At 50.0% G+C, this 18,086-nt stretch overlaps 1 protein-coding gene across 1 annotated transcript in view; it reads left to right on the top strand.

Annotated features, from left to right (window-relative positions):
* LOC134573608 (transient receptor potential cation channel subfamily M member 2-like) overlaps positions 1 to 18,086 on the top strand; it is a 447,574-nt gene that overhangs the window by 375,604 nt on the left and 53,884 nt on the right. The window contains exon 28 of the mRNA XM_063433396.1: positions 15,013 to 15,089. Within this exon, the coding sequence (XP_063289466.1) occupies positions 15,013 to 15,089 (77 nt within the window). The remainder of the gene's footprint in view (positions 1 to 15,012; positions 15,090 to 18,086) is intronic.

Below are 18,086 nucleotides of genomic sequence, written 5' to 3' on the forward strand. Positions count from 1 at the left end.
CACCGAATCCGAGAAACCTTTAAATTCTCCCAAGCGTATGAATGCTGTAGACCATTGAATAGGAACCATACGAATAGGCTTGTACTCCTAGCAGTCAACTGGAACAGCATACATTAAATCCTTCCCCCAATAATGAGACGACACATCACTTTGAGGGTAAAACAGGAACTCTGGACTGGCTCATCCAGCCTGGCTTTTATTACACTAATCCACATACAGGCCACACCCAGGGGGAGGCATAAAATAACCAATCACATACATGGTTCAGCCCACACATCCCCTCCCCTCAGATAACATTAAACTCAATTATCCGGTACACTTTTTCAGCCAAGTTCTGGATGTACCCCAAAACCCGGGGGTACACCTTTAAATCCAGCATCGCTGGATAGCCCTTATTCAGGGGGACAACATATCCAAAATTCAAGTAATTCGGATGAATGGTTCGTGAGATATGGGGTTCCAAAGATTTGACCGACCGCATGGGTAAAGTATCCGAAAACAGTTCCATGCATTTTGGCCCTGCGGTCGGTCACAAACAAGGGAATGAAAACAGGCGAATTGCCTGTGTTATAGAGCCTGGAGAGGGTTTGAATGAATTCCCTTGTTTGTGGGGTTGTTTCTACCGAACGGCGGGTCATTCGGTAGTTTCCATACGAATTTCTGGAAGTATGGAGGTCTCAGCGGTGTTTGCCTAGTCAAGTGTCCGATTTTAGTTCCAGACACTCGACGGCAAAACACCGCTGTTCGGTAGTTTAAGATGGCCGCCGCCACGTGTTTGTTTCCCGAATGGCGGCCACCCAGAGGACAAAGACTACATTACACTGATTGCCAATTACCCGTTTGCAACATTGTTGCAAACTGTAATTGGAGGCACACTTATTCCTGGGTGGTCTGGTTGTTCGGTAGTTTCACTCAATATAATGAATGGAGTGATTCTACCGAACAATCAGTGAATGCTGCATACATATCCCAGGTTAAACTTAACACATGAATACATATACAATATTACAGGCAGCACACTAGAACATGCTTCACAGTCTTAAAGGGACAGTAGTCCCAAAAGTCCCAATGTGTCCATAGATGCTGTTAAAAGGGCCAGTAGCAGCAATATACCGTACAATATGCCCAAATATAAATCTTTAAGTGTACCAATTTTCCAGGGGCCATAGTCAGCAGGTAAGAGGCAGGCAGCCAGGCCCCTCCAACGTCCAGTTGCGAGGTGGGTTCCGCCACATTTCTCCCCTTTCCCATTTAGACTATCCAGACTCCAGACCTCCAGTCGGTCTGGGGCTCTGATAGTCGGCTGGCTGTCCTTACAGGGGGTAGTTGTCCAGATGGCCCCCTGCCACTCGTGTCCAGTTGTAAGTCCAAGGCTTGGGGAAAAAGTAACCAGGGGGTCCTCTCCCCTGGTTGAACACAGCTGTTGTTGGGGAAAAACGACTGTCTCCCCTTCCGATATTTTGTCTGGCTGTTGTGGACTAGGACCGACTGTCCCTATCCCCAGTGGTGTAGGTGCAGAGACTACGGTCCCATCTGCACGGTTGTGGGGTTTACTGTCTCCCCTTGGTGTGCTAAGCTGCCGCTGGGGAGAGGGGATGACAAACTCCTCTCCCTGAACCGTAGACTGCCGCTGGGGAGCAAGGACGGCTCCTTCAGCTCCCTGTAACTTGGGCACAGAGACCACGGTCCCATCTGTGCTGTTGTGGGGCTTACTGTCTCCCCTTGGTGAGCTGTGCTGCCGCTGGGGAGAGGGAATAACAACCTCCTCTCCCTGAACCGTAGACTGCCGCTGGGGAGCAAGGACATCTCCTTCAGCTCCCTGTAGCTTGGGCACAGAGACCACGGTCCCATCTGTGCTGGTGTGGGGCTTACTGTCTCCCCTTGGTGTGTTAGGCTGCCGCTGGGGAGGGAGGACGCTGCTCTCCTCTCCCTGCACTTTACTGATCCGCCGCTGGGGAGAGGTGGTAGCAAGCTCCTCTCCCCTACATACTTCTATACTCTGTGGAGGGAGACCGACTGTCTCTACTCCCAATACAGTGTCCTGCTGCTGGGGAAAGGAGACTGGGCTCTCTCTTCCCTGCTGGACACTCTGCTGCCGGGGAATGGAGACTGGGCTCCCAATTCCCAACAAATCACACTGCCACTGGGGAGGGAGGACGGCCCCTTCAGCTCCCTGTAACTTGGGCACAGAGACCACGGTCCCATCTGTGCTGGTGTGGGGCTTACAGTCTCCCCCTGGTACATTAAGCTGCCGCTGGGGAGAGGTGGTAACCAGCTCCTCTCCCATTAGAACACTCTGCCCATTGATGATCCGCCGCTGGGGAGAGGTGGTAACAATCTCCTCTCCCATTAGAACACTCTGCCCATTGATGATCTGCCGCTGGGGAGAGGAGGTAACAATCTCCTCTCCCATGCCTACTTTCAGTCTTTGTGGAGGGAGACCGACTGTCTCTCCTCCCAATTCAGTGTCCTGCTGCTGGGGAACGGAGACTGGGCTCTCTATTCCCAAAAAATCACGCTGCTGCTGGGGGGTAGGACCAACTACCTCTGCCCCCTGTAACTCAGCCTGCCGCTGGGGAGGGAGGACGCTGCTCTCCTCTCCCTGCACTTCACACTGCCGCTGGGGATCTGGGCCGACTGCCCAGCATCCCTGTAGGGCCGGTAGAGAGACCGCAGTCCCATCTCCACCTGCCATCTGTGGGTCTTCCCAGGACCAATCCGTGAGGCCCCTCAACATTTGTGAGTAAGGGCCACCTGCTTCCCCACCTGGCAACTCTGGCTGCTGCTGGGGATCTGGGCCGGTTGCCCAGCATCCCGGTGGAGAGACCTTGGTCCCATCTCTACCTGCCTGTTGTGGTTCCTCACAGGACCAGTCTATGAGGACCCCCACTTCGGGTTCCTCCCGCCGCCTCAGGGAAAGACGGCTAACCTCCTCGGATGCAGCCTCTACTCGGCTGCTGTAACGCTCCTGCTGCTGAGCATACTTCCTCTCTTTCGCCAACCGGAATTCTCGGTCCAGCCTTGTGTTTCGCTCAGCCATGACCTGGTTCCAGATCACCCGGCGTGTCTCCATGGGTATATCATCCCCATACTCGGCCACTCGCTGCCTCACCTCGGCCAGCCAATCATCTCCAGAGCCAGAACCTTCCATACTTGTCTGCTCCCAGGGGCGCTGCACGACTGCTAGCGTTGCCCTCAATTTGTAAATCCAAACAGTGTCTCTGAGCTGCTTTACCTCACACTAGGACGCCATCCCACCGCTTGCCACCAATGTAACGGATCGCCTGGCACCCCGACTTGGTACCTCCGTTAATGGATGCTCCTAGTGCTTCCTGAGGACTCCAAGCACTCTGGCAGACACCATAATCACCGAATCCGAGAAACCTTTAAATTCTCCCAAGCGTATGAATGCTGTAGACCATTGAATAGGAACCATACGAATAGGCTTGTACTCCTAGCAGTCAACTGGAACAGCATACATTAAATCCTTCCCCCAATAATGAGACGACACATCACTTTGAGGGTAAAACAGGAACTCTGGACTGGCTCATCCAGCCTGGCTTTTATTACACTAATCCACATACAGGCCACACCCAGGGGGAGGCATAAAATAACCAATCACATACATGGTTCAGCCCACACATCCCCTCCCCTCAGATAACATTAAACTCAATTATCCGGTACACTTTTTCAGCCAAGTTCTGGATGTACCCCAAAACCCGGGGGTACACCTTTAAATCCAGCATCGCTGGATAGCCCTTATTCAGGGGGACAACATATCCAAAATTCAAGTAATTCGGATGAATGGTTCGTGAGATATGGGGTTCCAAAGATTTGACCGACCGCATGGGTAAAGTATCCGAAAACAGTTCCATGCATTTTGGCCCTGCGGTCGGTCACAAACAAGGGAATGAAAACAGGCGAATTGCCTGTGTTATAGAGCCTGGAGAGGGTTTGAATGAATTCCCTTGTTTGTGGGGTTGTTTCTACCGAACGGCGGGTCATTCGGTAGTTTCCATACGAATTTCTGGAAGTATGGAGGTCTCAGCGGTGTTTGCCTAGTCAAGTGTCCGATTTTAGTTCCAGACACTCGACGGCAAAACACCGCTGTTCGGTAGTTTAAGATGGCCGCCGCCACGTGTTTGTTTCCCGAATGGCGGCCACCCAGAGGACAAAGACTACATTACACTGATTGCCAATTACCCGTTTGCAACATTGTTGCAAACTGTAATTGGAGGCACACTTATTCCTGGGTGGTCTGGTTGTTCGGTAGTTTCACTCAATATAATGAATGGAGTGATTCTACCGAACAATCAGTGAATGCTGCATACATATCACCCAGGCTAAACTTAACACATGAATACATATACAATATTACAGGCAGCACACTAGAACATGCTTCACAGTCTTAAAGGGACAGTAGTCCCAAAAGTCCCAATGTGTCCATAGATGCTGTTAAAAGGGCCAGTAGCAGCAATATACCGTACAATATGCCCAAATATAAATCTTTAAGTGTACCAATTTTCCAGGGGCCATAGTCAGCAGGTAAGAGGCAGGCAGCCAGGCCCCTCCAATGTCCAGTTGCGAGGTGGGTTCCGCCACATCTCCCTTAGTGGAGGGCGAGTTGTCTGAGTCTGAGTCGGCCTTTCGGTGTACCCCACTCGTGGTCTGCGACCTCCCGGATCTCCCTTCATCGTGGGATTCCTCCGACTCGCTGGAGCCTTGTGGTTCTTCCAGCGCCATCTTGGGTCGGGCCTGTTGTTGCGGCCTGTCAAATGACCATCGGATGTCTGGCAAGTTAGAGCACTCTGCGTGCGCCGTTCTTCTATTTTTTCGCCCCATAGCTGACCCGGGAGGGTTAGGGTCGCAGTGGGTAAGGTTGTATGTTCTTTTTTCACCCTTCTTCGTGGTATTTTAGTCGATTTAGAGTGGTGGAGGACGGAGCTCTCCACCAGCACATCTGTTCAGGTTCACAGCTGGCCACCGTCTTGTGGTTCTTGTCTCTGATTACCTGAGTGATCTACAGTGTGTTCATGTAACAGAATCAATGATGTAGACCTTGACCCCTTTATGGATCTTCCTTTGTCCTCAGTGGATTTCCACTTATTTGGACAGGATGACCCTATACCGGGAATGTGGAACTTGGGCAGCCAAGATAATTTCTGCCCCAGTTTAGACATTCAGTCTTCAGTAACTGCCCCCTGTATTTCTATAAGTAGGAACATGTGGCTTCTCAGGTCAAGTAATTGTCTCCTCTTGCAGGTCTGTAGACACAGCTAGGAAGCTTCCGATTTATACAGCTGGACTGCCATACATGGTTAGAAAGAACAAGATTTTGTGCGATACAAAATGGATAATCTTGCCTAATGGGGTAGAAAATAGGGAACAGGCACAGGGACAATTTATAGGAAGGATGACCATTGAGGCCAGAGAAATGACTATACAGAATTTCATACAAATTCTTCCAGTCTGAGCAAGAACTCGGGTACGACGGGTAGCAATCTTTATACATTAGCTGTGTCATAAAAAAACAAAATCATGCCAGATAAGGTACGGGCATATTACAGGCACCTTAATAAAGGGAGTGACCACATACCACGTCTCCCATGGACAGGTCTGCATGCTCAGGCTTCTTAATGTATGAACAATCAAGGGGAGACACACATCTAGTTAGCCAGGTAAAATGGAAAGGCCTGCCCACTCATCAGTCCCAATTAAAGTCATGATGTCATGCACCTGTGAACCCCTCCCCTCCACAAAACTGGGGTTGTCATGGCAACAGACAGCAAAACAAAATACACTAAAAACCTAAAAAAATATTTAAAAAGAAGTGAAAAAGGTGTGTGTGTGTGTGTATGTGTATGTTTGTATATATATATATATATCACAGAAAATATGAATCATGGGGGCTACATTGCTACAGATAACAAATAGTGCAACATTGTTGAAAATCAAAGAGTGGTGCCCCCACTTATTGCGGAACTCACAGACTCCAAATGTTTAAGGCGCCTTAAGGTTGCCTTCCCTCTGTGGGAGGTCAGAATCCGAGCAGCAATCTGGAACCAGGTAGTAGGTATAAATAATTTATTAACTCCAAATGTTTTAAAAATATATACCTGGTTCCTGATTGCTTCTCGGAGTACGATCAACATACAGAGGATCCTGACCTCCCACAGAGGTCCCTCCCTTAAACATTTGGAGTCTGTGAGTTCCACAATTCGTGGGGGCACCACTCTTTGATTTTCAACAGTGTTGCACTATTATATATATTTTTTTCTTAGATACTCCTCTGTATCCCAATTTCTATATTGTATCATATTTGTATGGGGTCACCAACAGGGAAGGGACCTTGGGAAGCTGCAATTTCAAGCCAAGGAGTTGGCATGTGCTGATTCTCCTGGTTCAGACACTGGTAAGCAGTAAGAGGAGTTGGCATGTGCTTATTCTCCCGGTTCAGACACTGGCAAGCAGTAAGAGCAGTTGGCATGTGCTGATTATCCAGGTTCAGACACTGGCAAGCAGTAAGAGGAGTTAAGCCAAGCTAGGAGTCATGGCCTCCGGCAGAAGAACAGTGCTCCACACCAGGCCAGGCTGAGCATGCTGGGATCAAAGGCAAGAAGAAGAACAGGGCGAAAGTTCAGATGGGGAGACAGAGAGGTGGAGACGAGTTGGAAGCAGGGGGAGGTCATCGCAAGGAGCTAGTGGCACAGTCATACAGCATGCATCGGCACCCGGGGTCAGCCCGACAGCACACCAATCATGCTGTTGCCACCACCAGAATGCCATCATTGCAGAGTTCAGCAGTGTGGAATTATTTTGGGGTGTCTGCCTCTGACAACAGTGATGCCATTTGCAACCTGTGCCAAAATAAACTGAGTCGTGGGAAGTCCAACACCCACCTAGGTACAACTGCTTTGCGTAGGCACATGATCGCACATCACAAACGCCTATGGGATCAACACATGAGTACAAGCAGCACAAAAAATGAAAGCCACCATACTCATCCTGGTCCAGCATCTTCAACCACATCAACCACTGCTGTCCTCCCTGCCCCCTCTCTACCATCCGCCACTCCGTCTCTCGCCTTGAGCAGTTCCCGCTCATCTGCCCACAGTCAGGTGTCTGTCAAGGACATGTTTGAGCGTAACAAGCCAATGTCAGAAAGTCACCCCCTTGCCCGGCGTCTGACAGCTGGCTTGTCTGAACTATTAGCCCACCAGCTTTTACCATACAAGCTGGTGGAGTCTGAGGTGTTCAAATTATTTGTAGCTATTAGGACACCGCAGTGAAAGGTACCCGGACGAAATTTCTTTGCACAAAAGGCAATCCCCAACCTGTACTCAATTGTGCAAAAGGAAGTAATGGCATGTCAGGCACACAGTGTTGGAGCAAGGGTCCATCTGACCACTGATACCTGGTCTGCAAAGCATGGTCAGGGCAGGTATATCACCTACACTGCGCATTGGGTAAACCTGCTGACGGCTGCCAAGCATGGAATGTGTGGCTCTGCAGAGGAGTTGGTGACACCGCCACGACTTGCAGGCAGGCCTGCTGCCACCTCCTCTACTCCTCCTACTCCATCCTCTTCCATAACCTCCTCGGCTGAGTCCTCTTCTGCTGCTGCGTCTTGCTCCGCATCAACGGCACCCCTTCAGCTCCCCAGGTACTATTCCACATCCCGGATACGGCAGTGTCACGCCGTCTTGGGTTTGACTTGCTTGAAAGCAGAGAGTCACACCGGACCAGCACTCCTCACCAACTGGATATCGGCAAAGTGGTTTGTGACAACGGAACAAATTTGTTGGCGGCATGGAAGTTGGGCAAGTTTACACATGTACCGTGCATGGCACATGTGTGTAATCTGATCGTACAACGCTTTGTGCATAAGTACACAGGCTTACAGGACGTCCTGAAGCAGGCCAGGAAGGTGTGTGGCCATTTCAGGCGTTCCTACACGGCCATGGCGTACTTTGCAGATATACAGCGGCGAAACAACATGCCAGTGAGGCGCTTGATTTGCAACAGCCCGACACGTTGGAATTCAACACTTCTAATGTTCGACCGCCTGCTCCAACAAAAAAAGCCATTAATGAATATTTGTATGACCGGGGTGCTAGGACAGCCTCTGGGGAGCTGGGATTTTTTTGGCAAGTTACTGGACGCTCATGCGCAATGCCTTTAGGGTCATGCGTCCTTTTGAGGAGTTGACTGTGGCGAAACCAACTTCGCCACTGTGAACTGGAGAAGCCTGGTTGCCCGCCTGCTGCCTTTGGACTATGGACCAGACTTTATGGGAATGTGATACCCCAGATAGCTATACCATGGAGCCTATTCATATAATGAAAGACTATGGGAAAGACTTTAGCTCCATGGCAATTGTACTGTGTGAATAGGATCTGCGCGCTATTCGGTAGTTTTGTGCGCTCAGATCCCAGCTATCTGGGGATATGTGAAATGTCTGTGTGTTATGGATAAAAAGTAACTTTCTGTATTTTAAAGTGTTTTATGTATTTCTGTAACCATGTGGTTAATGGAGTCTGCTTCTAGCCCTGGGTAATTGGATTACTTTCCTCTTTGTCTCCAGGATAGAGGCCTATGTAAAACCTTTCTAAACTGATTTGCCATGCGGCTAGTAAGGGACAAAAGATACTTTTAGTAACTTTTGAACCCCTGGTCGGATTCATGCCATTTTTTAATATGTTGTTCCCCTGAATGGATTGATTGTGGATATGTATTTTTATGTGAATGTGATGTATGGTTTTAAAGTTATGAAAGTTGTGTAAAAGTATATTTTAAACTGTATGCATAATGGGATTATGTGTCACACTAAGGGGAGGGGATGTGTGGGAGGTAACATCTATGTCATTGGTTCTTTTATGCCTCCCCCTGGGTGTGGCCTGTATGTGTGAGTTGGAAATAAAAGCCAGGCTGGATGAGCCAATCCAGAGTTCCTGTTTAACCCTCAAAATGAAGTGTCGTCTCGTTCTTGGGGGGAATTGGATTGTAAGCTGACTGCCAGGAGTGTAAGCGGATTGTATGCTTTTCTTGTTCAGCTGTTCCAGTTCGGAGTGTTATCTTTATCCAGTTCGGGAGTTTGGTGTTCTGCAGTAGCTGTGCCTGTCTCTCAAAAAGGGGATTATCGCCTAAACGGAGTTTATTCCCTTTTATGCTGAAACGGTCCGTTACATTGACAAACCTAGTCAGTCGCACCGAAGGCACCATCAGCAACATCATACCATTTGTTTTCTTCCTGGAGCGTGCCCTGCGAAGAGAGCTGGATCAGGCCGTAGATAAGAGTGAAGAGGAAGAGGAAGAGTTGTGGTCACCATCACCACCAGAAACAGCCTTATCAGCATCGCTTGCTGGACCTGCGGCAACGCTGGAAGAGGATTGTGAGGAAGAGGAGTCTGAGGAGGAATGTGGCTTTGAGGAGCAGGAGGAATACCAACCACAACAGGCATCCCAGGGTGCTCGTTGTCACCTATCTGGTACCCGTGGTGTTGTACGTGGCTGGGGGGAAGAACATCCCTTCATTGAGATCACTGAGGAGGAGGAACGGGAAATGAGTAGCTTGGCATCCAACCTTGTGCAAATGGGGTCTTTCATGCTATCGTGCCTGTTGAGGGACCCTCATATAAAAAGGCTGAAGGAGAACGACCTGTACTGGGTGTCCACGCTACTAGACCCCTGGTATAAGCAGAAAGTGGATGAAATGTTACCAAATTACAGCAAGTCGGAAAGGATGCAGCATTTGCAAAATAAATTAAAAAAGTATGCTTTACACAGCGTATAAGGGTGATGTCACAGCACAACGGGAATCTAACAGGGGAAGAGGTGAAAGTCATCCTCCTCCTCCCACGACCACGCCGGCAAGGACAGGACGCTTTAGAGACGTGTTGTTGATGGAGGAGATGCGGAGCTTTTTAAGTCCTACGCATCGCCACAGCCCTTCGGGATCCACCATCAGAGAACGACTCGACCGACAGGTAGCAGACTACCTCGCCTTAACTGCAGATATCGACACTCTGAGGAGGGATGAACCCCTTCACTACTGGGTGTGCAGGCTTGACCTGTGGCCTGAGCTATCACAATTTGCGATAGAACTTCTGGCCTGCCCCGCTTCAAGTGTCCTGTCAGAAAGGACCTTCAGTGCAGCAGGAGGTATTGTCACTGAGAAGAGAAGTCGCCTAGGTCAAAAAAAGTCTAGATTACCTCACCTTTATTAAGATGAATGAGGGATGGATCCCGAAGGGACTGACACTGGGCGATACATTTGACTAAAAAAGGCCTGATGAGATGAGCTGCCTTGGGCTAAAAATGGTCCACACGCTGCTGTATTTTAGCTCTGAATGCCGGTTGACTTGCGTGACTTATCCGCCACCAACTAGGGTTCAAGCCGCAATGTTTTAGGGCACTTTCTGCCTGGGAAACAAACATCAATTTTTATGGCCGCTGCTACAGCAGCTGCTGCAACAATACCTAATTTTTCAGTCATGTGTACATGCCTAATATTTCGGGCCTCTGGTGCTGCACTGTGGCTTCAAAAACCAAACCAAAAAAAAGGCACATAACAGGGATTAAACTGATAGGAATAGTACTGTAACGGACCGTTTCGGCAGAGAAGGGGTTAAAATCCATTTAGGCGATAATCCCCTTTTCACAGACAGGCACAGCTACTGTAGAATCACCAAAACTCACGAATTGGATATAAGTGAATGCACCAAACTCCCTGTAGCGTGGCCGAGCTCCTCTGCGGTCCGCGACATGGCCGGACTAACAGGAAGTGTACACTCTCAGTGTGCACTTCCTGTCAGTCCGGCCGGGTTGCGGACCGGAGAGGAGCTCGGCCACGCTGCAGGGGAGGTGAGGAGAAGATTGGAGGGGAAGGAGGGGGAGAGTATTACAGGGAAGGAGGGGGGGAAGAGTATTACAGGGAGGGAGGGGGGGAGAGAGTATTACAGGGAGGGAGGGGGGAGAGAGTATTACAGGGAGGGAGGGGGGGAGAGAGTATTACAGGGAGGGAGGGGGGGAGAGAGTATTACAGGGAGGGAGGGGGGGAGAGAGTATTACAGGGAGGGAGGGGGGAAGAGAGTATTACAGGGAGGGATGGGGGAGAGAGTATTACATGGAGGGATGGAGGGGGAGAATATTACAGGGAGGGATGGGGGGAGAGTATTGGAGGGAGGAGGAGAGTGAGTATTAGAGGGAGGGGGAGTGAGTATTAGAGGGAGGGGGGGAGAGAGTATTACAGGGAGGGAGGGGGGGAGAGAGTATTACAGGGAGGGAGGGGGAGAAAGTATTACAGGGAGGGGGGAGAATATTACAGGGAGGGAGAGGGGAGAGTATTACAGGGAGGGGGGAGAGTATTACAGGGAGGGGGGAGAATATTACAGGGAGGGAGGGGGGAGAGTTTTACAGGGAGGGAGGGAGGGAGGGAGGGGGGAGAGTATTACAGGGAGGGAGGGGGAGAGTATTACAGGGAGGGAGGGGGAGAGTATTACAGGGAGGGAGGGGGGAGAGTATTACAGGGAGGGAGGGGGGAGAGTATTACAGGGAGGGAGGGGGGAGAGTATTACAGGGAGGGAGGGGAGAGTATTACAGGGAGGGGGAGAGTATTACAGGGAGGGAGAGTATTACAGGGAGGGAGAGAGGGGAGAGTATTACAGGGAGGGAGAGAGGGGGAGAGTATTACAGGGAGGGAGAGAGGGGGAGAGTATTACAGGGAGGGAGGGGGGAGAGTACTACAGGGGGGGTATTACAGGGAGGGAGGGGGGAGAATATTATAGGGAGGGAGCGGGGAGAGTATTACAGGGAGGGAGGGGGAGAGAGTATTACAGGGAGGGAGGGGGGAGAATATTACAGGGAGGGAGGGGGGAGAGTATTACAGGAAGGGAGGGAGGGGGAGAATATTAAAGAGAGGGGGAGAGTATTGGAGGGAGGGAGGGAGGGGGGAGAATATTACTGGGAGGGAGGGAAAGTATTACAGGGAGGGAGAAGGGAGAGTATTACAAGGAGGGAGGGGGGAAGAATATTACAGGGAGGGAGGGGGGATGAATATTACAAGGAGGGAGGAGAATATTACAGGGAGGGAGAGGGAAGAGTATTACATGGAGGGAAGGGGGACGAATATTACAGGGAGGGAGGAAGGGGAGAATATCACAGGGAGGGAGGGGGAAGAGTATTACAGGGAGGGAGGGGGAAGAGTATTACAGGGAGGGAGGGGGAAGAATATTACAGGGAGGGAGGGGGAGAAGATTACAGGGAGGGTGGGGGTGGAGACGATTGGAGGGAGGGGGGAAGAAAAAGATAAGATTACAGGGAGGGGGGAGAAGAAGAGATTACAGGGAGGGAAGGGAGGAGAAGAAAAGAAAATTACAGGGGGGAGGGAGAAGATTACAGGGCGGGGGGGAGAAGAAGAGAAGATTACAGGGGGGGAGAAGAAGAGATTACAGGGACGGGGGGAGAAGAAGAGGAGAACACAGGGACGGGGGAATAAGAGGAGAACACGGGGAGAAGAAGAGGAGAACACGGGGGAATTGAGAACACAGGGAGGGGGGGTTGAGGAGAACGTGGGGAGGATGAGACCACTAAAGGAGGGAGGGGGTGGTGGAGAGACCACTAGGGGAGGGGGGTGAGGAGAGACTGCTAAGGGGGGGGATGGGCGGCGGCAAATCTTTCTTTTGCCTAGGGCGGCAAAAATCCTTGCACCGGCCCTGTGTCAATCCATATGTCAAGGTGTCAATATGTCATATGTCAGGTGTCAATCCATATCCATTGTGATTTAGGAATGTTAGATTAAAACCAGACTCTGCATCAACTGTGTAATTTTCCATGGGAGTTTTGCCATGGATCCCCCTCCGGCATGCCACAGTCCAGGTGTTAGTCCCCTTGAAACAACTTTTCCATCACTATTGTGGCCAGAAAGAGTCCCTGTGGGTTGTAAAATTCGCCTGCCCGTTGAAGTCTATGGCGGTTCGCCCAGTTCGCCAGTTATCAAATGTTTTGCGTCAGTTCGCGTTCGCTGTTCGCAAACCGAAAATTTTATGTTCGCGACATCACTAATGATGAATAGGATACTTTGGCCCCACATAGAGTATGCAGCTGCCCACCTTGGTGATGTGGTGATTCACAGGGTGGACTGGAAGCACACCTGATGAAAGTCCAGTTAGTTGTGAATAATGTAAGGGCTGCCGGATTGACCGCTAACACTGCTAAGTGTTATCTAGGATTAGAGGAGACTAACTACTTAGGTTATCCTATTGGGTGGGGGCTCCTTAAACTACAAGGGAGCAGGGTAGCAGCCATCTACAATAGGCCACTTCCTGTAACTGAGGAGCGAGTCAGGGCTGGTACAGCCCTAGGTGACGTGAATGTTCACGGTTTGTGTTCTAAGGCAGCTCGCTCTGATGGGTCTGAGCTGGGGAGGAGGATATGTGATAAAGTGAAGACAGAGAGGCCTTTAACATTTAACCCCAGGGGAAGTACGTGTTGTATGTGTGGTGTGCAACACAAAGCTACATTTAGTTATGGGCCCTGGGGTGGAGCATTTGGAGAGCAGGGTGGGCCAATGCTCCACTTCTCAGTTCATACACAACTGGGGGAAATAAGGTCCAAGCCATAGTTTTTTGGAGCTGTCTCCAACCCACTGCTCAGCTGCAGATAATCAGCTGCAGCAGTGGGAATAAACCCATCCCTGCTAGGGATTGCTGGCTTCCTCCCTGGAAGCAGTTAGGAGAGAGGCTGTTCTCTCCAGTGAGATGGTCAATGAGACTGAGCACTGGGAGTGCAGAAGGAAAGCAGTCAAGGCTGGCTTGGAGCACTGGGAGTGCAAAAAGAAAGCAGTTAAGGCTGGCTTGGAGCACTGGGAGTGTAGAAAGGAAAGCAACAGGCTGACTAAGCACTGGAGTGCAGAGAGTTGACAAAGACACTAGGTTGGTGCAACCAATATTGTTTTGTTCTAGTTTAACCCCTGAGAGATAGGGAACCTGAAGTTAGTAAGTGCTCAGACGAGCTAGGTTTTATTTGTGTTATATTTATGTTTTCATTTGCTGCTGTCTCTGTGCTGAAGCTCAAAAATAAAGTGCCTGGATTATATGAAAATAAAAGGATTGTGCCGGTTGTTTACCCTAGAGGGCCGTGCTATCTGCAAACAAGGATCACAATACCTATTATTATTTTTATTGTTCTCTCTCTGTATTATATGTCATTGTTTATTTCTATATTACTACTTGCTTATATGTCATTTTATATAATATCTCTGTGGCGCCACCTTTCTATCCTTCCCTATACATATATCCTAACACAAATGTAAGGAAGAGACTGAAACTCTGACCTGACCATTGTGGAGCAGCAAAGTAAGACAAAGTGATTATGTGTGACATAGCTTATATACTCTGCACTTGGTTCTTTTTTCTGTACTTTCTTTGCTGCTGTGGAGTTCAGTAAAGAGAGTTAAGCAACTGTAAAATTCATAAATACATGAACTAATTATGTGAATCAAATAAAAAATGGTGTTCTATACAACCACGTTATGAACTGTATTAAAGTAACATTTAAAGATAACCTTCCTATGTAAGTATGAGTTGAAAATCCTGAGGCAATAAGAAAACAATGCATGCTCCATAAGATAAAACATTTTGGTTTCTGATTCTCTGAGCTGATTGACTTATTGTGAATATTTCTATACGTGACCTGTGCCAGTGTGTGAAAGTGTTCAGCTTCCCATTTTGATAAAGACAGAAAAGGTCAGATAGATACACATTGCTCCTCAAACAATTCTCCCCGCATTCATGACCAGTCAACTGCTACCCCTACAAGTGGTGCAGCAGTGATCCAGAAAGATGATTGGACCACCCAGTACTGAATGAGAAAGGTCCAGGCCCACATTTATGATCAATCTTTTCCCATCTAGTGACCAATGGCTTAAACAAGGATACTCCTTCCAAATGAGGGGCTGGCTGATATTTAAACAATGTCTGGACATATTTTAATCTGATGGCCTTTGTTCTGTAGGTGGCGTTTCCAAACTATGACCCTCCGATGTACAATGCAGACAGAATGGATCGGGGATTATATGACCCTAAATTTGAGTTAGTATTGACTGTGTTATGTCTCTGTGTGTTTTAATGCAGATATACTTAAGGTTTTTAACCCCTTCACGACGGCACTTGTATATACACAGTTGCCACGGTATACATTCATATTCTGCAATCTGCAATCGTGTATACACAAATTTTGGTTAAAAATATGTCCTTTGTACTATGCACTCTCACTGCGTTCTTCCTGTCCCCTGCACTTTCATTGCGCTCTTCCTGTCCTCGGCACTCTCACTGTACTCTACCTGTTCCTTCCACTTGCACTGCACTCTTTCTATGATCTGCACTCTCACTGTGCTCTTTCTGTCCCCTGTACTCGCACTGCGCTCTTTCTGTCCCCTGCACTCTCACTGTGCTCTTTCTGTCCCCTGCACTCTCACTGTGCTCTTTCTGTCCCCTGCACTCGCACTGTGCTCTTTCTGTCCCCTGCACTCGCACTGCGCTCTTTCTGTCCCCTGTACTCGCACTGTGCTCTTTCTGTCCCCTGCACTCTCACTGCGCTCTTTCTGTCCCCTGCACTCTCACTGCGCTCTTTCTGTCCCCTGCACTCTCACTGCGCTCTTTCTGTCCCCTGCACTCGCACTGTGCTCTTTCTGTCCCCTGCACTCGCACTGCGCTCTTTCTGTCCCCTGTACTCGCACTGTGCTCTTTCTGTCCCCTACACTCTCACTGTGCTCTTTCTGTCCCCTGCACTCTCACTGCGCTCTTTTTGTCCCCTGCACTCTCACTGTGCTCTTTCTGTCCCCTGCACTCGCACTGCGCCTTTTCTGTCCCCTGCACTCTCACTGCACTCTTTCTGTCCCCTGCACTCGCACTGTGCTCTTCCCTTCCCCTGCACTCTCACTGCGCTCTTTCTGTCCCCTGCACTCGCACTGTGCTCTTTCTTTCCCCTGCACTCGCACTGTGCTCTTTCTGTCCACTGTACTCTCACTGCGCTCTTTCTGTCCCCTGCACTCTCACTGCGCTCTTTCTGTCCCCTGCACTCTCACTGCGCTCTTTCTGTCCCCTGCACTCGCACTGTGCTCTTTCTGTCCCCTGCACTCGCACTGTGCTCTTTCTGTCCCCTGCACTCGCACTGCGCTCTTTCTGTCCCCTGCACTCGCACTGTGCTCTTTCTGTCCCCTGTACTCGCACTGTGCTCTTTCTGTCCCCTGCACTCTCACTGCGCTCTTTCTGTCCCCGGCACTCGCACTGTGCTCTTCATGTCCCCTGCACTCGCACTGTGCTCTTTCTGTACCCTGCACTCTCACTGTGCTCTTCATGTCCCCTGCACTCTAACTGTTCTCTTTTTGTCCACTGTACTCTCACGGCGCTCTTTCTGTCCCCTGCACTCGCACTGTGCTCTTTCTGTCCTCTGTACTCGCACTGCACTCTTTCTGTCCCCTGCACTCGCACTGCACTCTTTCTGTCTCCTGCACTCACACTGCGCTCTTTCTGTCCCCTGCACTCTCACTGCACTCTTTCTGTCCCCTGCACTCGCACTGTGCTCTTCCCTTCCCCTGCACTCTCACTGCGCTCTTTCTGTCCCCTGCACTCGCACTGTGCTCTTTCTTTCCCCTGCACTCGCACTGTGCTCTTTCTGTCCACTGTACTCTCACTGCGCTCATTCTGTCCCCTGTACTCGCACTGCACTCTTTCTGTCCCCTGCACTCGCACTGCGCTCTTTCTGTCCCCTTCACTCGCACTGCGCTCTTTCTGTCCCCTGCACTCGCACTGCGCTCTTTCTGTCTCCTGCACTCGCACTGCGCTCTTTCTGTCCCCTGCACTCGCACTGCGCTCTTTCTGTCCCCTGCACTCGCACTGCGCTCTTTCTGTCCCCTGCACTCGCACTGCGCTCTTTCTGTCTCCTGCACTCGCACTGCGCTCTTTCTGTCCCCTGCACTCGCACTGTGCTCTTTATGTCCACTGTACTCTCACTGCGCTCATTCTGTCCCCTGTACTCGCACTGCGCTCTTTCTGTCCCCTGCACTCGCACTGCGCTCTTTCTGTCCCCTTCACTCGCACTGCGCTCTTTCTGTCTCCTGCACTCGCACTGCGCTCTTTCTGTCCCCTGCACTCGCACTGTGCTCTTTCTGTCCACTGTACTCTCACTGCGCTCATTCTGTCCCCTGCACTCGCTCTGCGCTCTTTCTGTCCCCTGCACTCGCACTGCGCTCTTTCTGTCTCCTGCACTCGCACTGCGCTCTTTCTGTCCCCTGCACTCGCACTGCGCTCTTTCTGTCCCCTGCACTCGCACTGCGCTCTTTCTGTCCCCTGCACTCGCACTGTGCTCTTTCTGTCCCCTGCACTCGCACTGCGCTCTTTCTGTCTCCTGTACTCGCACTGTGCTCTTTCTGTCCCCTGCACTCGCACTTCCCTCTACCTGTCCCGTGCACTCAAACTGTGCTCCACCTGTCTCCTGCTCTCTCTCTCTTTCTTGTGTTCCTTCTGTTCCCTGCTCTCTCACTGTGCTTTTCCTCCTTTCTGCACTCTCACATCCCCTGCTCTCTCTTTGTTCTCCCGCTCTGTTTTGTAGAGAACGTGTTTTACTTGGTGTTATGTTTCACACACTGTCTTCTTTCTTGATAAATAAATGCTTTGTTTTTGGGATGATTGAGAGTTTACTTTAAAGAGCACTGTGGTGGTCTGTCAAGGTATCACCGCCATGGATACCCTTTTCCCATAATAATAAGACGCCATTAATCCACAGGTTAAAATATCGCCGGTATCGCATAACCCTCACACATGAGCCAAGCCTTAATGCTGGGGTAAGACTGATTTTAATTGAGAACAGGCATCAAGTTTATACAGTCAGTAAAGTCCTCCTCTGAACCTGGGAGATAATTGAGTTAGAGAATGTACTAAACTCAATTATTTCCAGGCACAGAAAAAGGTACAATATTTCCACTCCCCAAAAGTACCCCCAAAATACATGGGAACCCCACAAAGGTCACATCCCTGCGTAGCCTGGATCTGGGTGAAAAATATATCTGGAAATCACCCAGATCCGTT

This window comes from Pelobates fuscus, chromosome 1 (assembly GCF_036172605.1).
Source record: "Pelobates fuscus isolate aPelFus1 chromosome 1, aPelFus1.pri, whole genome shotgun sequence".
NCBI classification, from domain to species: domain Eukaryota; kingdom Metazoa; phylum Chordata; class Amphibia; order Anura; family Pelobatidae; genus Pelobates; species Pelobates fuscus.